The sequence below is a fragment of the Manacus vitellinus genome, unplaced genomic scaffold (assembly GCF_001715985.3).
Source record: "Manacus vitellinus isolate BGI_N305 unplaced genomic scaffold, ASM171598v3 scaffold_1_pilon, whole genome shotgun sequence".
Classification (NCBI taxonomy): Eukaryota; Metazoa; Chordata; class Aves; order Passeriformes; family Pipridae; genus Manacus; species Manacus vitellinus.
Genome location: NW_021939396.1, coordinates 36,451,659 through 36,476,825, shown reverse-complemented (window position 1 = coordinate 36,476,825; position 25,167 = coordinate 36,451,659). Strand labels below are relative to the sequence as shown.

Sequence of the window (25,167 nt, the reverse complement as noted above, 5' to 3'; positions counted from 1 at the left end):
TGGTGGAATTGACAGTGTTTTCTTTTTTTGTGTGAGAACTCACACAAAAAAGCATGTTTATGGAAGACAGGAGACATAATTGTTGAAAGTATATTTCACTTTCGGATATTCTGAATATACTGCATCTTCTTGGAAATTAGGTTATTTTTCATGTCGTTGCAACCGCTTTAGATATAGTAGAACCAAATTAAGTTCCCTCATTCATTAAATGAATATCCATTTCATCTTAGTGATTTTGACAATTGCTAGGATGTAAGGTTCACCCCCAAGAGTTCGTTATCAACTGTCTGCTTCATGATATTTCTTACTTGTAGTCAGAGCATACTCTTAGTTCATGGACAGTTGGTGTATTCTTTTATACACTTTTTTACTAATTTGACTTTTCAACCCTGGAACCTGCATGAACGTGGCTGCATGTCATGACCCTCTGTTACACTGCTGTGAAGTAACATCAAGAACTTAGAGGATCTACTTTGGTTCCTGAAACTAGTTGGATCATCAGTTCATGGATTGCGTTTGCTGCTATGTGGAAGGATGAACTTATTTCTGGATGCATGTATCGGAGGGTGGGGTAGGGAGACTTGTCCATTTGATGGTTAGTCCTATTGCAGTTTGTGTAATATGACCATCATCTGAACTTCAGTGCTGGTAGCTAAGTTATTGTTCACACCCATGCTGACACTTCAAGAAGCTGAGGCAACTTGATACACCTTTTAGCTTAGCATTCATAAGCCTTTGTCTGTCATGCTTAAATGTGTTTGGTTATTGAATTACTGTAATATCCATATGTTTTTTTCTGACTGGTTTTAGATTTCTTAGCAGTTTATCCATGGCTTTCTACAATAGTGGAGCAAACTCTTGCTTAGGATAAGGCCTTAAATGGGAGGAGTGTGACTCACATTTTTCCACAGTAGAACTCCCATTTTAGTGAGGGTAGCTACTTAAAACCTAAAGGTTTCAAATACCTTGAAATAAACCATAAGTGTACTTGTAATAATGGAAGGCTAAAACTTTATTTCTGTGATGTGTTGGGAATTGCTTTGGATGTCTAAATGACATTTATTCAACACCAGCAGAAGAACAGGCAGATGTACAATTGTCTGTATTTAGACATATGTACAGTTTCACCCTTGAGGATCTTTAGTCCACTTGAAATTTCAGTTCTTACATCATGCCGATGGGGTTATTCTGAAGCAACATGTAACTTAGCCGAATCCTTCACATAACTTCTGACACCTTCTTATGTTATTATGGATTCTTCTTCAGCAACACCTTTAGTTCTGTTCTTGTTTGGGAATGACTTTGCTGGAAACAGCAGTGCTTGGTTTTTATTTTTACACTACTGTGCCTATTTGTACTACATGCTAGTAAATCGCCTTAAAATTCTGTTTATTCTGGATTAGAGACATGATTGCAAAAAAGAGTAATGCATTTATATAAACAAGTTACCATGTGACTAAAAGGCTGTTAATTTATTTATAACTTTCAAAACTATATATAAAGGTACGTATTGCTCTTCTCTTTCTGGAACATTTTGTTCCAGGGATCAACTTTGTGGAGTAGTTCCCAAATGGCAGCTGTCAGAGGTGGTGTGACACTTGCGTGAGTTGGTTATTTCTTAGATGTCTTTTTCGTTTGCTATACAACTTAGGAAAGTGTAAACAAGTGAAATGAGTAACTCCCAATGTGAATGAGATGTTCTGTCACTGGTTTTAACATAACACACATATGCCTGTTTTAAAAGTGAGGGAGTCTAGAGCTACTAGCTATGGTGCATTTTGGTTTCTCATATTTCATATAGATGTATACTATAAAGTTTTCTCCTAATAAAAACTGTTGGTCAGCTTGGATGGTAAAGGCCTGCTGGGATGCGCTCAGATAACTTGGTCCTTGAAGCAACTTTCCAAATTCTTCAGCATTGAGAGTAGAGAATTCAGCAAAGTTGGCTTTTTTTTTCTAGGGAGATGCTCTGTTGTGGATCCTGTTTTATTAACTACTTTCTTGTCCTGCATCATGGCTCTTTTCATTATTTTTTTTTCTCCTTAGTTTATAGATTCAAAAATATGCAGGTAAAGAACTTGCAAGTAACCCATTTTGCAACTGACACCCATGTGACTACACCACACACTTGGAAATGACACTGAGATTTCTTCTGGGAATAGTAACACTTGGAGTCTTTTCTTAAATGTGCCACAGATACTCTGTCTGTGGTAACACACTTGCATGGCTTAAATGTTCCTGAAAACTTTAGTGCAGATCCTAAATTTCCATGTATCTTAGTGACCTAAGGTGATTGATAATGTTTCATGTTTTGCTTACATCATTATTCTGAAATTGTTTTGGTCTCTATACTGAAATATGTTTTCAGAAGCACACAGGATATATATTCATGCAGTTCAAGTGGGGATGAAGATTTTTATACTCTTTTGAAGACTTGTGACTTCCAGAACTATGATTATGTAAGGCTTTTTTATCAAAAAGTTTGTTAACCAATATGATATGAATTGTAAAAGCTTACAGTACAGAAAATAGCCAGCGCTTTAAACATTGCTTGTTTATTAGAGGCTCATGTTTTTTCATGATTAGTGATCTACTGGCATCAGACCTAGGACCTGTTTCTCTGAGGAGAGAGGATGCGTGCTCAGGCCGACTCAGCATGCAGTTTTTGGTTCCTGTAGGCAGCTATGTCTGAGCTGGAGTTTCTACATTTGAAATTGCTGTCATGGTCTGACATGTCTATTACTGACAATATTGTCCATCTCCCCAGTTCCACTGCAGTGTAATTCTGACAGTGGGTATAACCAGGGGTTGTCTGGGAATAAAGATTTGTGTCACCCATACTGGATGTAATGTGGCCTCGGGAAATACCCTGTTTAATGTTTATTTAGTTACTACTGCCCCCACTATTCCCCACATCACAGCCCCTGACCTCCCCCATGATCTGGGCAACCTGCTTTCGATGGTCCTGTTTGAGCTGGGGAAGGGGGGGGGGTGCAACAGGTGACCTCCAGAGGTCCCTATCCCACCTCAATCATTCTGTGAAAAAAAACTTTTTAGTATGGAAGAGATAAAAACAAGCAAGTGCTGGATTTTGCAGGAACATGAAAGGGATAGTAATAACAAAACTATACTTAAGATAAAGGGCTTTTCTCTGATCTCAAAGCTGATTTGAATTTATACTGAGCTTCTAAACTTCTACTTCTATCTGTTACTCCTTGTAGCAAGTAGCTAAACTTGGGTAGGTCCTACTTTGCAAGACCAGTAAAGTACAATTATAACACACTTGTATTTTTTTTTAAGTTTGTTTTGGCTAATAACCTACACTTTCTTTTGGTTTTGTCTTCTTTGAAACAGCTTGTCCCCTTGAAATGAAAGGGAGGGGACGGGAAGCAAGATGTGAGATGAAAGAATGCTTTAAGTAATAATGATACTTAAAAAAAAAAAAAGCTGTGGAGTATTTTCTACAAACCTAACCCTGCTATTTGACCTTCCAGATCTCATTCAGAATTATCCTGTTAAAATAGACAGTAAATTATATATATATATATATAAAAGGTGTTTCTTTTTATATAATACCTTTCTTATATTACATATAAAATAAAAATTGATATAATGAAGCTTATTTACAAAAACTCAGTTTTATTCTGCTTAGAATGAAAGGGAATTCAGTTTGTGTTGTCCATTGGTATAGGTAAGCACAAATTCATTATTGCTGTATGGAAGATGTGTTCCTTTCACCAAAGATACAGTTTTCCACCCTTCAGGAAGCAGTGGTATTTAAATTTCAACATAGGCAAGTGAGACACAATTAAAAATGTTACAGTATTTTCAGGATTTATATACTGAATTTCTGTAAGTGATTCTTTTAAGAACTCACAATTCATAAATTCTTGTAAGATCTACTAGAAACCTCTGACAGTCTTGCTTGACCATGATTAATTCACTCAGGGAGATGAACAATTTCACGTGTCAAGGTGGAATTTATGAAGGTGAAACAGGCAATCTTAATGTGGTAGACAAAGTCCAGGTCATGTATGAATTTAGGCAATAGATAGAATACATGGGTAACGACAACTCTATTGGCTGGTTAGGAGGGAAATGTTTCATGTATCTACCATCCACTTGAACTAGTCACCATACTGAGAAAAAGTAGAGCTTAGTTGAACTTCTATGTAGGAAACCAAATATTGCACTAAAAAAACTGTTGGGATTTTTTACTATTTCTCTGTGTATTCTGCTGGATTTTCTGTATTTTACTATCAGTGTTTACATCAAGATGTACTTGGACTATCGGCCAAGAGCATGTGCTCGTGTATTCTAATCGTGTTGAAGCTATTAAATGTGTTGTCTGTATTTCATAACTTTTTTCACCAGAATGGCTAAGATCAAGTGTTTTCTTAAACTGAAACAACTGATTATTCTGGAAGATAAGGATGATTTCTGAAGACTGAACATGCCAAAACTTGTTGTGCCGCTGTTCTTGTTCAATAACAGTATCTAGACCAAGTTCTCCTTGAATTCAAGAATTCTTGAATTAATATAAGAAAAGTACGGTAACTGTGAGAAGAAAAAGTTATGCATACACTAATTTTGTAGGCAGAACTGAAGGGTAGCTTTTATTTGATAAGTATTTCATTCTTACTTTTCATGATTTTAAACCAGGGCAGTTTCCTATAGTTTTGCAGATAACTAGCTTACTGCACATAGGGGTTTCTTCAGCATTAATATTAGTATTTCTTAAACATGTTCTGTGTTATCTTTGAATTATTCTAAAACATCTGTTATTACTAAATATTAGAAGTAAATATTTCTTCTAACAAGTGTCAGGCGCTAGATAGCTCTTCTGAAAAACATGAGCACGAGGAGCTCAAGATCTATAACTATGAATATTTATTTTTCAGGGCAGTGTTCTTTTGAGCATGTTCTTTGAAGTGCTGAGAATTTTACAGGATACTTTTCTGTAAGAACTATCTAATTTATGTAGAATCTAAAGTTTTTCACAGTGCCTATGAAGATGACTCTTGTGTCCTGTAGCTGCTTTGACAAGCATTATTTATCAAGTACAGAGGAAATTGATTAACTGTGGAGCAGAATTGTGTAAAATTGAATTCATGACTATTTTCCGTTTTTTCTTAATAAAATGATTATGAAAGAATTCCATCTGAAGACTGTTGAAAGCTGGCTGCAGTTTATGATATAACGGATAAAATCTGCATCCTTGGCCTTCCAACAACCTTTACACCAGCAGATGGTGGGCGTAAAGATGTCATTCATCATTTATTTACAATGGACTTTATTTATTCTAGTGTCAACAGCTGCCCCAGGGAGCGGGTTATTGAATTCAAATGTGAAGCTCTGGGTTATTTGCTTCCTTTCAAATTTGTCTTCAGAGCTTAGTTGCTAGGAGTCCATTCTGTGCTCTAATAATGATTCATGTATTGTGAAGCCATTCAGTAAATTGGGTTGTCAGGGATTGCCAAAAAAGGTTTAGAGGTCTTGTTCCGATTTTTTTTTTCTTTAACAGCACTGTGCTATGGTCTCTGTCTTCTGCTTATGTGCCTTCTCTTGCTACTGCTGGAGACTTTGTCCCCAGTTGTCCCCTCTCTGATTTCCCATCCATATTCCTCCTTGTCCCTGTCTTCTGAAAAGTAAAATTCTATGGTCCTGTGATTCTAAGTTTGTGGTGTTCAGGACCAAAACATAAATATGAGATATGAAATAATAACACCTTGTTTTCTACAGGCAGGACAGGAGTCCTTCCGTTCCATTACAAGATCATACTACAGAGGGGCAGCAGGGGCTTTACTAGTGTATGACATTACAAGGTGAGAATGCCAACTGGATTACAATGATATGTCTTTGTAGAATTGTCCTATGATATATAGCAGTGCTAAAATGTCTCATTTAATTTGTCTTTTTGTATAGATATTTGTAGTCTAACATTGTGTCAGCTTTCCTCAAGTGCTCAAAAATCAAGAAATAGCCTATGTAATGTATATACTTCCAATTTTCTCTGTATAGTAGTAAAGAAAAAGTATACATAAAGGCTCAGGAAGAATGAAACAAAATATTTTTTTACTATTTGACCATCAACCTCTGGATTATCTTTATTGAGAAAGACCTGAAAATATTTCATTAATTCCTTTCTAATGTTTTTATTATCATGAGCATTAATTTTTCTTTAATTATAACAGATTATTTTACTGATGTGCCATTCTGCAAAGGAGTAAAATAGTAAAACATAGAAGTTGGGTTACAAAAGATACCAAGAAACCTCTACTGTTGCTGTGTTTATGAGGTCTTAATGTGTTAATTTTTTTAGTAGCTGTTCAGAAGTTATAAAGATTTTCCTGCTGTATTGAATAAAGTCTCTATATACAGCTTGTAATCTGTAAAATTGTGGGTACTGTGGCTGGCTTAAGAATATTTTGGAGCCTGAACATTTTCAGAAGTTGCTTGCCTCCTTTTGTGGATCCTGACTCTTGTTGCTGCATTGAGCAATGACTTTTTACTAGAGATTTCCTAAATGTTTTTCTTTTTGTTCCCAGTTTATGTTTAAATATCGGGAAGTAACATATTCTTTCCACTGGATTTCCAATAAATGAATCTTTGATTTGTAAATAAATGGGTTTACTCTGATTAGTATTTTAAAATCACTCTGCAAGTGTGAGATTTAATTTTTAATGTATACGTTCTGTAAAAACTGTAACATGCCACATTAGTATATCTCACTTTAAAAGACTTTACTGCCAAAGTTATTATTCAATTTATAAACTCAGAAAATTAGCAATCATTTTTTACCTTAAGTAGAAAAAGCATTACTATATGAGTATTTGTACTGTTGTTTGAATTGCTGAAGCTGTTGGGGACTTTTAAAATTCTGTTCAGCAGATTTTATATGTATATAAAATTATAGATTCTTACAGCTATAAGAATCCTCTTTACTCTTTGTAGCAAACATGTTTTCAGTTACTTTTTAGGCAGAGTTCATTAATGCTCCTTGTTTACAAAATTTTTGTTCAACTATTCCACCTCTCACAAAGGGATTACTAGCTTTTATCCCTGGTGCATGTGTACTAATAAATTATTTGATTACTCAAGTAGAGAAGCTGACAAAGAGAGCCAGAGGATTTCTTGAAATACTGTTTTTAATTTTCCTTCTCTTTTATAACTTAGGAGGGACACTTTCAACCACTTGACAACTTGGTTAGAAGATGCTCGTCAGCATTCCAATTCCAACATGGTTATAATGCTTATTGGAAACAAAAGGTAAAGTTTTATCAGCTATTATTTTGTAAGAGGGAAAGATTTATGACTCTGTATTTCAGTTTTTGGCTTTTTCTTATTTGTAGGAAAAATGTTGCCTTTAAATTCCTTTCAGTCACTGGGCATAGTTCTGTGGTAAATCTAAAACCTCTCCTATTCTAATTAGACTATACAATGTGCAGCACATGGATCAACTACCTTATGTTCTGAGTATCTTTTTTAGAAATAATTTTATTTCTAAAGGATTGACTGTGAGTGCGTGAAGTCATGGACTGTGTGAATTACTTTCTCATTATGTTTTTTTTCATCTGGAATCACCAATTAGAAGGACCTATATCTCTCCCTTATAAAGAGAATAAGATTCCTAATTTGAGATGTTCTAAAGTGCTTTAGTTTTTGGCTAAGAATCACAGCAGAGACAATGTCATTTAAAAAAACTCAGAAACCCATACCACAGGATTCACTTCAGAAACTTCTCTCAAATGTAAAAAGTATATACCTTAATGATTATATGAGATGCTTCTGAATTAGCCTGTTCCATATTCTATATCTTTTTTCCAGGGTTGGAAGCAGAGAATGCTTTTTCACCATTTCCTAGTGAATTCACTGGGTGATGAAAATACAACTAAAAGTTTCAGAAGTGTTACATAATTTGTAAACAATTATTTACTTGGTCTTCTCATCAGCTACACTGTCCAAAATTATAAAATGGTTCCTTATGATGCTGAGACTTTGATCTGTAGTGAAGGTCTTTATATATAAACACATCAATGAATACATTAAGTTCATCCGTAATTTTTCTAGTTTTTGATGCAGTGAATTGTAGCATCATGTCTAGATTCTTTTGCTGGATGCAGGATTTTTTCAAAATATCAAAAGCATCACCTCAGTATTTAATAATCCATTAGTTATGGGCCTTTACCTAATTGACCTGAACTTGTCTCCACGCCTCAGCAATTTTTGAAGGTAAAGATGTGAGTTGAAATAATGGCATGTATGCTTGCTCCTTAAAATTTAATTAACAACTAGATCATTTCTTAGATGCTGCTGAGAAACAGCCTTGTGATAGAGTGAGTCTGGTTTTGCTACTCAGGCCTGTTCAACTCTGTACTTTCTTCTTCTTCCCCCTCTTCTTCCTTTTTTCTCCCTGTGTCTACCCACTGCTGCTACCTCCTCCTGAAACACATGTTAAGCATTAAGTAATTGTGAAGTTTGTCAACTTTTTTTATACCTAATCTGGAAGATGACTGACAACTTTCTTTTTCATTGAGGAATATAATAAGCATAACCTTCGCAAAACAATATAAAAATGTAATCTGTTCTATCAAATGAAGCTTTGGTAAGCCCGTGATGTCCCTGAGCAACTGTATTTATACCTTTGTGAATAAAAATTTGGCTCTGAGAGAAACATTAAAGTGCACTGTTTGCATACTGAATTGACATCTGTAACTATTCCTGATTATTCTTAGCTGTTAAACCAAATTTTCATGTCTTACATTCTGCTGATGCAGACTCTACCACAATTGTACATTATAATATGCTGCTTGCAGTTAGCTCAGAAATGCCCAGTCAAACCAGGTTTTACTCAAGCAATAAATATTCTTAAAATTTGTACTGTAAATTGAGTTACAGATCAAGGTGCTACATGGATTAAAGTTCAATAAGCTTTTTAAGGGAGTTTTTTTTTCAAGGAGGACAGGAAGAAAACTTCAATTTGCTTGCATTATCCTGAAAGTTCTTATTGTAGGGCAAACTACTAGAGATGGATGGAAGGAAGAACATGTATACTAGCATAATATTTTTGAAGGAATACATACTGTTCTTATGACTCCCAGAAGTGCATTTGACATAAGTTTGTAGTACTGACTTATGGCTGGATTTTAAGAGTGTTGAGAATTTAGTTTGAAATATAATGGCTGTTTGTTGAAAACGTGACAAATACTAGTGTTAAAACATGACAAATACTGTACTTAATCTTCTTTCCAGAACAAAGCATAGCTATATTGATCTAGTAAGACCAAATGCTTCGAATTATTCGAATGGAGAGAGGAAGACAACTGTGGTTAGTAGAAGCAGTTAAAGCTCTTTAAGAATATGTTTAGGTATCGGTGGTGAATTTTGATTGGGCTGTCACTGCAGTTTTTGATACAGCTGCACTATTTCAAGTAAAAAGTTGTTTGTGTTCAGCGTTATCTCCATGACAGAAGTGAATCAAGGTTTTAAGAAAGGTATTTTTGAGGGTAGCATGATCTTAGCAAATAAAGACATTGCTTAGGTTCAAAAAGAGAATGTCAGATAGCTAATACTGGGGGTGCTTAAATATAATGAACATCAGTTTCAAAATTGTTCTGAGAAAACATTTCTTGTATCCTTATCTTCAAACTATTTTTTTAATGTTTAAATGATCTGCTGAATTATATTGACTCTATAACTCATCTGAGCTAGCATTTAGTTGTTAAAAGCAACAAAAACCTGCTTTGCTGCAAAATAGATGCCACAGTGAGTATTATTTATTTTTAATATGTGTATGATTACAAGGTTGGCAAACACTGAAGCCTAGTATGATACTTTTTATTTGTATTCTTACTGCAAATTAAACATATCTGTTTGCATGCTGTTTAGTTTAAAAATGTGTATCTGAGGAGATATTTTTACATGCATAACTTAGATGAGACTTTACTGAAAAATATGTTTTGTGTTTATTATTTATGTATGTGTACCATTGTTGCTTAAGATGTAATATACTTACAAAGAAGGACTATTCCTAAAGATTTAAAAAGTAAGAGTAACATACTTGTCTATATGACTTATAGAAACGGTTTTGTCTTCAGTTGTCCAGTCCAAGAGGGGTTTTTTCTGGTCTTTTGTGTAATATTTAACTTTCAACTAAATTGCCTGGAAAGCAGGAAACAAGAAATTGTCTAATAGTCACTTCAATTTCTTTTGCTATTGGACAGTCAGACCTGGACTTTCAAAACCTAAATGCTAGCTTATTGGGAGAGAACAGCTAATGTAGTTTAAAAGAACTTATTCTTGCTTTTAGATCTTTTTATCAAAACAGAAATGGACTGTATGAAGTTTTGCTATTGAATAGGAAAAATGAATTTTATTTTTTAAATTATTTTTAATATTAAGAAATAATTTATAAAACTCCCTTATCAGCTCAGCTTTACAGTATTGGATTGGTAGATAACGTTATACTAGAAGAGAGTAATATATACCTAAAATGATAATGTCTAAAGCTAGTATTCAAGGAATACCTGAATAAGTATACACTCATCCTGTTGAAAGCCATTTCATGAAGTCTTTGATTTATGTCAGCTAGGATTGATAGCTCAAGCAAGTGTGATACCTGTGGCTATTCTGCATACTGTAAGTGCAAGGCTTACAATAATTCTACCTTATGTAAGGGCTTGAATAGATATCCATATCTACCTAAGTTCTGGAAGGGGCTCTTGGTTTATAAGGCTTATAAGCCTGCCAGTGAAGAATAATATTACATGGACATGTTGGACCGTGTAATAACTTTTTTCTTTTTCTTCCGTCTTAGTGATTTAGAATCTAGACGAGAAGTCAAGAAAGAAGAGGGTGAAGCATTTGCACGAGAGCATGGACTTATCTTTATGGAGACATCTGCCAAAACTGCTTCCAATGTAGAGGAGGTAACTTTGCTGAACACTGGCATTTTACTAAAACAGTTGCTTTGAATTACACTTTATACAGATATTGTTTCTCTAGAGCATTGATTCCTTAACTTGAATGAACTACTTTTTAATTTATATTATGAGAAAGACAATGTCTGTGTTGTACCTGATTGCACAGCACTGATTATATTGTTGGGATTTATTAATGTACTTGTGGGGTTTTTATAAGTATTTCATCAGAGAAATGGCTAATTTCTGTCTGCACTGAAATCTAAGACTAGAATAGATATGCTGGTCCAAAGCAAGCCAAACTACTGGTATTCTTGGCAGATGTAACTCTAACCTGTTTTATAGCCTCTAATATTTTACAAGCTCTTCAGAGCAATCTATTGCAGTGCTTTGGTATTTGTGTTGTTGTCATCTTTCCACTACATGGTAGGAATCTTCTTTGCTTCAATTCACACACAGCTTCTTTTTTCTGTCCTCTACAGAGCTGCTGAAGAGGTCATTGTCTTGGTTGCTGTAGTCTGCTATGTATTTGAATAAGTTTTTCAGTTTTTGCTTCTTTAAAGAATTTAAGTCTTTTCAAGTTTGGCTTATAGTTCATATTTCTGGACACATGTGAGTTCTTGCATATCTCACCTTGATGTACTGCATACCTTTCTTGAAGAGGGGTTGTGGTGGGCTGCTCTCAGCCAGCAACTGAATGCCCACCGAGTCGCTCACTTGGTCCCTCTGCCCAGCAGGATGGGGAAAACACTAGAAGAACCAAAGCAAGAAAAACTCAAGGGCTGAGATACAGAGTTTAAAAAATGAAGGAAAGACGTGGGAGAAGAGTTACAGAAAGGCAGTCACTCCCAACTGTGAGCAAGAGTGACTTTGACTACCCTTTAGTTTTTATTCTTGAGCTTGATGTCAGATTATATGAAATAACCCTTAGGCCATGTTAGAGCTGTATTGTGTCCCTTATGATTTTGCCTACCCTAACCCTGATCACTGGCAGGAGGAGGGCAGAGTAAGAAACACAAAACCTTGACACTCAGCTAATGCTAAAACATCAGTGAGTTATCAATACTGTTTTAGTCATAAATCCAAAACACAGCACCATACAGGCTGTAAAGGAAACTAACTGCATTCTAGCCAGACGCAGTACAGTGGTGAACAGAGAGCTCCAGCTGAGATGTTAGTGCTATGTAAAGCAGGAAGATTGCTTCACATGTCTTTAAAGCCCATACTCAGTTCATACATCCACAGTGACCTTTTTTATAATAGCATGACATAGTTCAGCTTCTTACACTACCTGATCTGCGTTATTCTTCTCCAGAGTTGTCCTAAACGCAAAATGTTGTGCAACCAATGAGGTATTCTTTTAGAGGTAAAGCCTTTTACTTTTGAAATATTCTAGTTTTTTCAAAAAGTTAGAGTAAGTTGCACATTGCTTTAGCAGAATTCAATCTGGTTTGTTACTACCTGATTCTAACATTATCACCTCTCTTTGTGTCAAAAAATATGTCCTAGTGAATGAATTGTCCAGTACCTAATGCATCTCTGATTATCAGGAGGCAAATGAGCATAAAGTTCTTTATCAAACAAGTTCAAATAGAATTCTCTCCTGATTATGAGTGAGTGATGTGTGTGTGTGCTGACTTTCTAATTCTGATGGAAAAGCTTTAGGATATACTCCTTTTCAGTGACAGTCAAGTGCATTTCTTAAATGGTGTTCTCAGTCAACACTAAAATAGGTGGCATGATTTAGAATAGTTACAGCTACAGGAGCAAAATCGTAATCTTTAGTAGTTTCTTTATATGAACTAATTGGCTTCTGTCATTAATGGTTTTTAAGCTGTCTCCTTTGTTTAATCCTGATTTCCAACACTGTGGAATACCTTAGTAAATCTGTAGGTGTAGCAGTGCATTGACCTGTTTGGTTCTTGGATCTCAAGACAGTATAAAATGCTCATTGTGTTCTTCAGGATTGTCTCATAACCTTTAGCTTGGATAGAAATGTTTAGCAGTGGAAAACTTCCCATTGGTTCTTTATCTTATGCAAGGCTGTTGGGGAAGTTTCTACCCTGTTTGCACAATAGGTAATTGATGGCAGGGAGTACAAGTAGGTGTAGGCTCTTCCTTCATAGTTACTTTGGAGACTTCTAAGTATTCATTGTGGCCACAGAGTTAAATCGTCATGTTGGATGTGGAATGGTATCAGGCAAAAAGAATTTCTGCATCATCAAGAGGATAGAAGGATTTTGGGGGAGGGTTAGGCACAGGGTTATAATTCAACTGCAGAACAAGGACATTAATGCTAGTCTTTTCAGCAGTATCATATTTATTTAAACAGGGGTTTGTTGTTGATTTCCTTTTAGCCTCTGTCTAAAGCTGTCAAGGTAGCCAACTATCAAAACATAAGTGATTCTTTTGTTCTTTGGTTTTTTTTCTTGTTAGTGATTTCTAAGCTGTATTGGAGTTTCGGTAATACTGGTACACTCCGAGCACGGCTGAGGGCTTTCTTCCAGTAGAATCTTGGTTATCATATTTGCTCTACTTTGTTGAATTGTGGATGGATGATGTGCACTCTGATGTACTGTTTGCAGACTTCAGTCTTGCCTATTTACTTTTTTGCCTGAGAAAACACTGTGATGCCTGTTGGGGGACTTGTATATGTGTAAGTCTGAAGTCCCAACCATAGGCAGGTTTGCAGTTGTTTTAATCATAACATCCATTGCTTTCTGACCTTGCATTAAATCAACACAAAACACACAAGATTTTTCTCTCTCATTTGCAAGAGACATTAACAATTTTAGCACATTTGTTTCTTCCTTGATAGTTCAAGAGTAGTATTTGACTGTTAATTCTGGTCTTATCTGCGACCTGCAGTTCAGGGCTTGCTGAATGCTTTCTGCTTGGGCAGTGTCTTAACACTTGTAGAGGCAGAGTAGAATCACCTGCAAGAACTCAGGGTGATCATGCAATCTCTTACAGCACACAGTGCTTATCTTTTTGTCCCTGGCATATCAGTGGTTTGAATCCATGTATGTGCACTGATTATCAAGAAGTAGGGTTACCTAGCTGTATTTGGGAAGCATTATTCTTTCATTTGCACTTTGTGCATGATTCTTTCATTCCATATTTAATTCTTAATAATATTAATAATATTATTATTAATATTAGTAATTATTAATTAATAATTGATAATTATTAATTATGTGTCCAACCTTAAGCCAGAAAGTTTTTTGAATGCTGGTCAAAGCAGTGCCAGACACCATCACTGTTCAGAAGCTGGTCTCACTTCAGTTGTACCAGTGTATCACTGACTCCTGGTGTGGGAGTCGGTTTTACTGAGTTGTTTCCCATATGGAGGGGATTATATATCCCTATGCCAAACTTTTAAGAGCATTGTTTGTGTTATTCCAAGTTGCCTGCACATAAGTAGAATGCAATAATGGATTCATTATTTAGGATTAAATCTTAATAGACTAATGGTTTTGACTGAGCAATGGAGCACTTCTGCTACATGGAGCAGGATGGTCATTCAGTGGTTCTGTTTCAGCTGTAACTTAGTTTTCTCTTCAAGCAGATTCTTTCATACTTTCACTTAAATGAGTAATGAATATTCAAAGCCCCTATTACCTCAACAGTGGCACTGCTTGGGCACAGATAAGGGAAGGAAGATGGGTTTTTATGATATTCTGAAGGGAAAAAATGAAAATTTCATGGAAAGATGAGATTCTTAGCAGCATCTAAATTTGAACTGATTTTTAGAAGTGTGTTTTATTGCCCTTCCACCCCCTCTCTGAACATAACTAATTGCTGGTAAACAAACAGTTGTTTGACCTGGTAGTATAGTACTTAGGGGTTTAGTTAATAAAACTTGAAAGTCCTAGGATGTTAATACTTTTCATAGTAAGGTAGAGTAATACACAAGATGTAATCTGACTAGAACTTGCAAAAAAGCAGGATTTTTAGGTCATGAGTCTTTAAAAAAACAACCAAGCAAACTAAAACCCAACAGTTAGGTTTATCTTAACTTGTATCAGTATTCCTTCAGGTTCCTGGAAATTAAAGTTCTGTGACGTTTGAGCTGTGTAAAACTTCAGCTAGTTTCTCCCATGAGAAAATGGGGTTGTAGCTTGTGTCAGTTCAGCTGTGGGAGGGAAAAGGGGCAGGACACCTGTCTCCAGTGAAGATTGACAGCTTTTAGCTTCTTGTGGCAAATTCCTGGGCTGTGCCCCAACTACACAGTAAGGAACAGTAGCTCTTGGGACTTCTGGGCATCTTGTGATATGATGGGAATAAAAGGTCTCAGTTAATTGAGAGTCTCAGGCTTTATAGAAGAGCATGAAGTGTATGATACTGCCTGCCTGACCTGTAGATTTCTGGAGAGGATGGATTCTTAGTTCTGAGGGTTTCATCTTTTTTTTTCCTCAGATATTTTATCCTTTTTAACTGTTCAACAGCAGCTACAGGACTTTTCAAGATAATGTACATGTTCCCAGTAAGTTTATCAGGAAATTGTGCCTCAGTGGGGACATAAAAAGAAATTGCTGTCAAGTTCTGTTTTGTGCTTTTGTACCTATACTGAAAATATAAGGCTACCAATGTGTTGGTGTTCATTATACAGCACCTTACTACTGCTTGATAATTAACCCCTCTTCAGCCCTTTTAGTGTACTAGGCTTCTTTCTGAAAGATCCTTTAACTGTAAAAAGTATTGCCTTACTGTGTGTGCATAAAACAGCTGCTCAGACCCTTGGAATCTCACTATATTAAGTAGCCATCCAGCACCACTTACACACTGTGGTGATAAATGTTGTAGGGGTAAATCCATTTGTAGTCCATGTTTATTACTGTTTCCAAATGCATTCTTAAATACTAGAGTAATCTAACTATATCATATCATATTGCTAAAAGATAAGATGAGAAGTTGGAGAGGAGGAGGAAATTCCTGGTGTTGGCTGACTACAGAGCTGAGGGTCATGCTTTAGAATTTGTGAGGTATTTAATCTTTAAACATTCCTCATTTAATTGTAAGAAAGAATCCAGAATTAATGATTGCCCAATTTTTGTTGCCAAGCATTAAGTTTAGTTTTAACATTGCCACCAGAGGGCAGCATGTTCCACGAGCTGGCCGTGCTGAAGCAGATCGCATCTGATTTTAGGCAAAGATGAACTTGTAAAATCTGAGTTTTAAAAGTATCAGTGATTCATCGACAAGTTTTTCCTGTTATGCTCAGCTTGTATCTAAGTCCTCAAATTCTTGTCATAGCATTAACTTTCTAAGAAAGAGAAGCGACGTTATTGACATGAGTAAATATGTCAATACAAGTAAAAACTAACTGTAGCTGTTCTATAAGTTGGATTCTGGTGCCTTTAGCTTATTATTACTCCTGCATACAGCTTCCATAAGACAGAGGTATCAGGAACTTATTCCCTTACTTCTTGCATTGTTTTTACCAGTTATAGAATTCATTCTTCCTGGTTTTGTCTTAGGGAAGTAAACCTACATTACCTTGTTCACTTGTGTGATTAGATGAATGTTGAAGTTGATATAATTCTACATTCTGTGTTTTTAGGATTAATTACCTTAAATGCAGCATCTGTCCTCTTTGGTAGTTGGGGTTTTCTGTTTTGGGTTGTTCGGGGTTTTTTGAGGTGAGCACTGTGAGACTTCTTGATTCTCATGTTGCAATATAATCTAGGAAACTCCTTATACAAATAATCTGAAGTGATATTATACTGGTATATTGTGACTCAAAAGCCTCTTTTGTTAGCTTTGCAGTAGGTGCAGGCGTGACACAACAGGCAGATCACGTCTTGCAAGGCTCACTTTCCCACTTGTACAGCAACACAGTTTTCCTCAACAGGGTATTACTATTATTTGAGAACCTAGTTTTAATGAGCACACAATTGGAAAACACATTATATTAAAACAAATCACTGAATAACTTGTATACAACCTTTTTTTTTAATGCTGTGGTACAGGTATATTCAGTAGTCTCGTGCATAAAAGGATCAGTAAGTTGTGATTTAGAAAGATTAAAACCAAGAGTTAAACATTAAATGTAGACATTTTCCTGAAGTTACATTGTTTTCTTGAATTTTCCTGAAGTGTAGTCAAGAATTTTTATGTTTGGAAATCTAATATACTGTTTTTGCAAAAGTCTCTCACTTCTTTTCTGAGTAATAGAGGTACTGTGTACTAGAGTCTTGCCATCTTTCAGGTGACTTTGTATAAATCCAGGCTGAGTCTGGTACTGTCTCTCCTGGAGTGGTGAAAATAAACCTCAGCCTGAGCTGATGTGGGATGGAATGGTTCAAGTGTTTTTGTGTAGTGTTTTAGTAGCAGCAACGTTATGGGAATGTACAGTGCAACTGCAGTAGGCTTGCTAGGCAGCCAGCTGAGTCCGTGTGGGCTTACTGGTTGAGGTCTTGTGTTGTGTGGAAATGGCTAAACTGCACCTGGATCCAAGTTGGCGTGTGAAGTGCTACAGCTGTGTTCTTGCAGTCCCTTACACATGGTCTAATAAATCCAGACTGGATTTGAGGGGAAACAGGTCTGTATTTCTGCATCTAGGACTCAGTTAATCTGCAAATAGGATAAACTGCCCATAAATAATTAAGAGTTTGTAGTATACTGTATGTTCCAGATAAGAGTTAGAACATGCAGTATTAAAAGAGATTTTTAGAAGAAGACAATTACACCAAGTTCATCTTCTTGTCCTTGCTAATTGGGGCACTAGCATGCAATACCAAAATCTGATATGATATTCTTAAAGCAAGTAGACTGCTGTTTTCAGTGATGTTCTCAGGTGGTTATTTTGAGTCTGCTTACACTTTGAAGTGTAAGTGAACTTAAAATACATGGATGCAAGAAACAAATGGAAGTCTCAAGGGATTCAAGTCTCTTTTCATGGCTGATTAGTAACAATTTTTCAGAATCCATACCAAGAAGAGAACATGAGGTAGACTCATTATGTGCTATATTCTTGTCAAACCATTGTTTTCAAATAGGAATTATTTCTGTGACCCAGTGCAGCCTGGCATTTTGCCACGTGGAATAACAGTACGTGCTGTTTTAACACTAATGTGTGGTGCACCAGCATCACTGATAGGAATGTGACTGTCAGATATGTCTTTCCGAGAGAACTTAAATGATAGAACTCAGATTAAAGTAATAATTGGATTTTTCAGGTCAACAGTTTCTTAGACAATATGTTTAATATTAAAATAGACTGCACTGAACTCAGTGCTCTTTTGCTTTGTGTTTTACATTACACGTGTAATAACGGGGGGGGATTTTTGTGTTTGTGCAGTGCTGTTTTCCAGTGCATCTTGCATTCCTACAGTGATCTGTTCTTGAATGTAGCATCCAGGAGATAATTTGTAATCAGTTGTGTTAGTTTGGAGTTTCTAGTCTGTTAAAATGCTAGTTTTGTTGCTCTGAAGTAATTTTTGTAGATGTAATGTAATTCTCATGACATAAATTCTAAGAGCCTAGGCGTACTTAGCCGGCATGTTCTAGAATTATTGGAAGTGCCAATTGTTAAGTGCTTGTTTACATGAAGTTATCATAATGCATTTTTAAGACTTCAAGTTCTGTTTAATGTCCCACTGAAGTAGAAGCAAGCAAGTATACTTGCAGATTCCAGCTGTGTGAATTTCCAAAGTTTTTGACTTATACCTTTCAGTAGGCCCATGTATGAGGCCATTACAATAATTAGTGTGTTATCAGAAACAAAGATAAGTTTGAATTTTTTTCTTATGTGTAAAACTTCAGTTTCTGAGGAATTTGAATCAATTCATAGTTGGCTGAAAGCCAATTTTTCTCCTCAACTCTTAACATGTGTTTGAAAAACGAACTCACTTCCTAAGTGCCTTGTGAATCTGCAATGATTAATTCTTCTCATTATTTTGCTGCAAATTCTCATGACCCTCTGTGATGATTCGATCACCCACTTAGAGTTTATGCATATTCATATCTTTCCGCTCCTGCTCCAGTCGTTCAAGTCTCCTTCACTGACTGTGGTGTGTGCTTGGTGCAGTAATTGAGCTGCAGTAGATTGATTACTCTGGGGAGCTGTAAGGCCTTTAAAGGTGAAAACATATCAGTCCTGTTAATTAGGAAACAAAGCTCTGGTGGCAAGTTCAGCAGTCAAATGCTTCCAGTGTAGAAATGAGGAAAAGTATGATTTGTTCCTCTCCATGAACCCTGTTTACTTTTTTATATTTGAATTAGATCTGTATTTGCTATAATAGGCTTCTGCAGAAAGTAGCATGTCCTGTATGATTGCATGGTGTTGGTATTTTAAAACAAAAAGAACTGTATGTTTATTGTAATTACTAGGTGCTGTTAATTACCTCCTAAATTATACATTATTTTAGGCATTACTTGACCTATAAAGCTAAATGAGAGATGAAGAATGGAATCATTGATTGTAAACTTTAACCAAAAACATTTATATCAGTCACCTTTTCAGTCCTGAGTGTCAAAGTATTTTCTCTGAATTAAAACAATAGATCTTTATATAGAAATTGTTATAAAACCTGGGGCATCTCCTTTCTTTTATTAAGATGTCTGTTGCCTATTGTGTGCAAGATTAATTAAAGAGAATACATTCTTAAAATTAGGTGAATATTAAATGATAGCATAAGGTTTCATCCAGCAGACAGCATCCTTACATCATCATGGTAAGTACCCTGTGGTTTTATGTTGCTAAGCACTCTAATCTAGAGTGGCCTATTACAAAGATATTAAGGGTAGGGGAAACCATCTGCCACACAATCTATCCATAAGGGTCAGAAATAAATAATTTAGAAGTAATTTATATATCTTAAAAACCACTTTTTCCCTGTAATTACTGGACAACAGATTGTAGAATACAGATGTTATGAAAGTGCCACTGTTTTTGTAAACAGCAGGTGATCCATTGCTGCTTCAGGGTAGGTCATAGGATGCTGTTGTCATACCTGTTCCTGCAGAGGTCAGGAAGGAGAGTCTTGCTGAAACAATTGCACATGAGATTGAATTCCAATTAGTGCATCTTACACCAAAGGATATCTCATTCATTGTGTTTGTGGTCTTTTTTCCTCTGTTTTAGGCATTTATTAACACTGCAAAGGAGATCTACGAGAAAATCCAGGAAGGAGTTTTTGACATTAATAATGAGGTAACTTTTAATACTTTGAACACTCTGTTTCCTTTTTAAAGGTACAAAATTCACCTTCCCTAGAAGGCTGGACAGTAAAAGATTTGTCTGTTCCATTTGGATATAGAATTGTCTGCCATTGTGATAAAAATGGATTAAAATAAGTGACCCTATCCATCCATGAAGCATCGCAAAATAATATAAATCCCCAAAAGAGAAGAAAATCCACTTTCATCCACTTCTCCATATGGTGTCATCTGTTTTCAAAGATAATTTTCCACTATGTAAATGGGGGACCATGTTGATATGCCAGATGCACTCCATGAGCTGTCCAGTGTAGGGGAGGGATTGCTTTGAGAGTTACATAAAAGACTTTTGAAATGTTCCTGGTTTAGGTGGCTGAATACTGTAGGGAATAAAAGATTAGCCATTTTGCCTATACACATTACTGAAATTACAAATTATTGGGGCCTGTCCCTTTGCTTGTTTTGAGTGGGGGTAGAGACGTGGAGGAGGGAGCACTTGTGTAATGCAAGAGCTTAGAAAGACCTATAATGTCTCTCTCAAATTTTGAAATTATTGTGCTGTGGAAAATCTTGAGCAGTTTGGGGAGAGGTTCTTGGCCATAGAAAAAGCAGATTCAAATTCAGTGGTGGTAAATAGACATCTTAGTGTTGTATAGAAATGTTAAAATCATATAAGCTCTCTGTTAACATTCACATAAAAAGTCACACCACATAAAGTTTAAATTTGACAATGTGGTCGGTCTTTCCTGATGTCCAGGTTGGTATTTTAGCTTGCATGTCCCTCAATATCGTTGCTGAGGTGCTCAGGCAAACCACACATGGAAGTCTGCACCACCACTGTGTTCTGTTTCTGTTCTGTGAGTGGGGGTGTCCGGAACTGTCAGTCTGAGGCTTCTCTTAAACATTACAGTCTTTGCAGAATTCCTTAGAGTGGTGAGGGAATGGGCAGGACTCCATTAAATAGCTTCACCTCTTTCTGCTTAATATATTTCAACATGAGAAAACTTAGACTATTAAAAATATTGCTGATGACTTCAGAGAGGAAAAAATGAGAAACTTCAGTAGTATGCAAAGTATTGCATTAGGAAACTTGTAGTTAAATAAGACTTGAATAATAATCCTTCAGAGACACTAATTCTGACTGGAAAGTGTGTGTGTATGTGGTGTTTTGGTGAAACATTTCTTAAACTCCGTTCACTGATGAAAAGTTTAAAATTTTCTTTCATGTTTTTCCTGAAGAAAATGCAGTTGGTAGTGCAATATAAATTGGAGAGCAATCAGAGTTTCTGAACAAGCATGCTCGCTGTATCTGTTGAGTCTCATATAGTAGCTGACTGCTTTACTGTGCCTTATGGAGCTTTGATTGCAATATGCTGTCAAGAGCCAACAGTCCGTGCTACTTATTTGGCTTTATGCCAAGTCTGGCTCCTTGATTCCTCAAGAAGTTGCTATCAGCCCAGAGGGGGCAAAACCAATGAGCCATAGGGCATGCTTTTTATTAAAGAGGAGTCAAAGAGCGAAAAGAAACCACATCAGCTGCTGTCAATACTGAGCGAGTGCCAGAAACCCGAAGGCTACCACTGCTGCAGAACAACTGCCAAGCACTATAAATCTGAGATTTGCTGTGACGCAGAGTTTCCTTAAGAGCTTAATTTCTGAAGCTACTGTATTACTTTTCTCAAAGTGCTGTATTTTTAGGTAAAATCCACTTGAGGGAGTGAGGGTTAAGATATAAGTGTGATTTTGATGAATGAAAGAGCTACGCTGTGTGTGGGTTCTTGGCAAGTAGCCATGTCTTTTGGGATCACAGAAATTATTGATGACACAGAACACTCGTATGCCCTTAGCCTCTACAGCTGATTCAACACAGAAAGAAATGCTGTCTAGAGAGGAAAAGTTTTATATTAAACTATTAAACTAGTGGAGGTTTTGGCAAGAGGGGAGAGGTTATACATTCTTAACAAATGCTACGTATTTTTAAAGCCTTATGCCAAGTAGTATTCAAATACAATTCTTGCTTTGTGAGTTTTCTTGTTAGGAGTTTAAGCTACAGAGTGTAACATGGAGATAAAATTTAAATAGGAAGGAAGGAAGGCATCTTCTTTTAAATTATATTTAATCACTAAGGACACGTTACTAAAAAATTACAAACTTTGCTATATTTATTGCATGCCTTAGGAGAACTTGCTATATTCTAAACAGAAAAAGCAGCTTTTCAAGTATATTAGTCTTTTAAAATATTTACACTGTGTATTCAACTTCATTTCAGGCAAATGGCATAAAAATTGGCCCTCAACATGCTGCTACTAATGCAACACTTGCAGGCAATCAGGGAGGACAACAAGCTGGAGGAGGCTGCTGTTGAGCCTGTTTTTACTTTCTAGCTGCCTGGATGGGGCCTACTAACTTGTTTGTTCACCCTTCCCTCCCCCTGCCCCGCTCGCCTCCACTTCAATTCAACTGAGACATGAAACTTGTAAGTTGGTTTCCTGTTGCAGAAGACTTTATCCTTCAAATTCTTGTATAACTTTGAATAAATGGTTAATGTTCACTTAAAGACAGATTTTGGAGATTGTATTCATATCTATTTACATTTGATTTCTAGGTCAATTGATGTGATTATTTTTGTTAAATGTTGTCTTGTGCCCTTGACTACGAACTGAATTGTATTAAACACTACAAAGTCATCTGAGTATTTTAATCAGTTTGTGTAGTTAGGTTTCCCAGCTCCTGCGGTTACCTAATGTTTAATATTGTAGAGCTGTCCTCAAGTTTTTTGTCAATTTTCAAGGCTATGAAGAGAAGCGGAAGGACTCTTTTAATTCTGTATTTATCACTTTCTGTATATATAGTTTAATAACCTGCTTGGGTGTACTTGCCAAGCTAGAATTCTTTAATGCATTTGCATAAATTCTATACTACTTAGAGCTTGAAAACTACAGAAGCATTAATAGAAATTGCTTGGATGCTAAATTTTAAGCCTTTTTGACATTGTTAGCATGTTCATGCTCCCCATCATTATCCTGAAGTCCAAGAGAGATGCTTAATGTATATTACTAGAGGCTACATGCGTGCTATCTATTTTAATGCCAAATGTTTGCTGTTTGTCCACAATTTCCACAGCACCTCTTCAGAAATGGATTAGCTGTTTGCCTTAACAAATACTATAGGTAAAAACAGACTATGAATGAAAAGTAGAGGAGGAGTTGATAAATTTAAAATGGCACATTATAAAAACATTAATCTTTTCTCAATGGTTTTTTCTTGTTTACCACTTGATTTCTAAGTATATTTTTCATGCAAGGACAGTTTTTCAACCTAAATGTATAGTGGTTGTGTAAAGTTTTCTTTTAGTGACAACTTGTAATCCTAAATATATGGTAAGCATCTTGTCTATTGTGAAGAGGGTGTGAAAATAAAATCTCCCAGTTTGGAAATCTTGATGAAAATCAAAACTAGAAATGTTTTGGTACTTATTATGGTGGTGGTTGGGGAGGGCAGGTTTTGCCTCAAGTGAAAGGGTTGCAACAGTGCAAAACAAGATCCTGTGTTTAAAGCGTTTATTTGTTAAAATACAGTGTTCATGTCACTTTTCCTACAACTGTGCAAACAACTGAGTTTCCATCTCATCCTATCTAAATAATTGCAGATAAAAGAGTGACACTAATGCTAGGCCATGCTTCGTGTATTGGGGGGGAAAAAAGAGAGTGGGGGGCAGTGACTGCAAAACTTTGTCTTACTGGACCAATACTGACCACAGCACACAATGGGAGGACTGGGATCCTCATGTTACCCGTTCTGATTGTCAGAACTTTACATCCAAAGTGAATAACTTCAGCCTGACAGGTGTAACACAGCAGTGGTTCTGAGATTAAATAAAATTTAAAAAAATGTGTGGAACCTTTTGTTGGTATCTACGGGCAAGGGCAATCAGTATGGATTTATGTTAGTTGCTGAACTTACAGTTCTTTTCTACACACTTAGGAACATTATCAGCAATGCAATATAATTGTTTTCAACTATTTATTAAGAGGTTACTCAATTTAGATACTTTCAACTGTTAACTGTTTATTATGTGAAGTTTGCATTTATAAAGCACATTTATTGTTTCAGTTGAAGTTTGAAAATTGTGTTGCATGACAGAAAAAAAAAAGGACTGAACAGTAAAACCATAGGATTGGACTCCGTGGATGCCAAGGGAAAACTGGCATGTAGTAACTTGCTGTTCACAAGGAGTGCACAAACTAGAGTACTTGCTTGAATTAACTATCTGAAGTTTTTTTGCAACTGGCAACACTGTAGAACTTAGTTGCTTGAGACAATATGTGAAAAAAGTGTGCTCTTCTGTAGCAGCATCAGCTCCATTACAACTGGGACTAAATTTCTCTTAGCCATAAAAACTGCCCATTAAGAGAGCTGAGGGGGGATTTGTACCCTATCCCAAGAAGAACAAAAATGCACACTGTTTTAAGTGGTGATGATTTACAAAACTGAAACTTCTGACAGCCTCTCATTTTCTGAAAGCATTGAAGAGGTATAAAACTGCCCAGGAATCTAGAGGTACTATAGCAAAGAGCCACCAGGGCTGCTTTCTGGGGGGTGAGGGGCAGGGGGAATGCTGTGACTTACTGACGTCACGTGTGCAATTGATTGCTGATCCTGCTGGTTGGTCCTGGCTCACATGTCAGTCTTACACTGTACATTATGTTAAGAATCTGGTATTTTCAAAGAGGAGCTAGAACAAAACTGAAGTTTCCATGCACTGTGGCTGGCTTTTTGTCACAAACTTTGTGCGCACATAATCCTTTTGTTGCCAGTTACAGATCTCTGTATTTTTGTGGGGTTGGTTTTTTTGTTTTGTTGGGGTTTTTTTTGAGAAGCCCTGATGTTATTTTATCCTATTAGAATTTGAAAATTATATAGCACAGAACCTAGCAGGATGGTTTACTTCTAGAACATGTGCTTTAACAAGGTTATTCTTTCACAGGTTTCAGTTTTACTTGAACATGAGTGACTGATAACTTGTTGAGATTTCGTGTTGAATTCAAGTTGCTTTTATTGGTTGCATTTTCACAACCAAAGAACT

At 36.1% G+C, this 25,167-nt stretch overlaps 1 protein-coding gene across 1 annotated transcript in view; it reads left to right on the top strand.

Moving 5' to 3' along the window:
• The window catches only part of RAB2A (RAB2A, member RAS oncogene family), a 30,935-nt gene extending 7,399 nt beyond the window's left edge, over positions 1-23,536 (top strand). Inside the window, exons 4-8 of the mRNA XM_018079995.1 lie at positions 5,743-5,825; positions 7,177-7,269; positions 10,817-10,928; positions 20,008-20,076; positions 22,351-23,536. Coding sequence (XP_017935484.1) covers positions 5,743-5,825; positions 7,177-7,269; positions 10,817-10,928; positions 20,008-20,076; positions 22,351-22,446 — 453 coding nt within the window. The 3' untranslated portion in view covers positions 22,447-23,536. The remainder of the gene's footprint in view (positions 1-5,742; positions 5,826-7,176; positions 7,270-10,816; positions 10,929-20,007; positions 20,077-22,350) is intronic.
• The last annotated feature ends 1,631 nt before the right edge of the window (positions 23,537-25,167 follow it).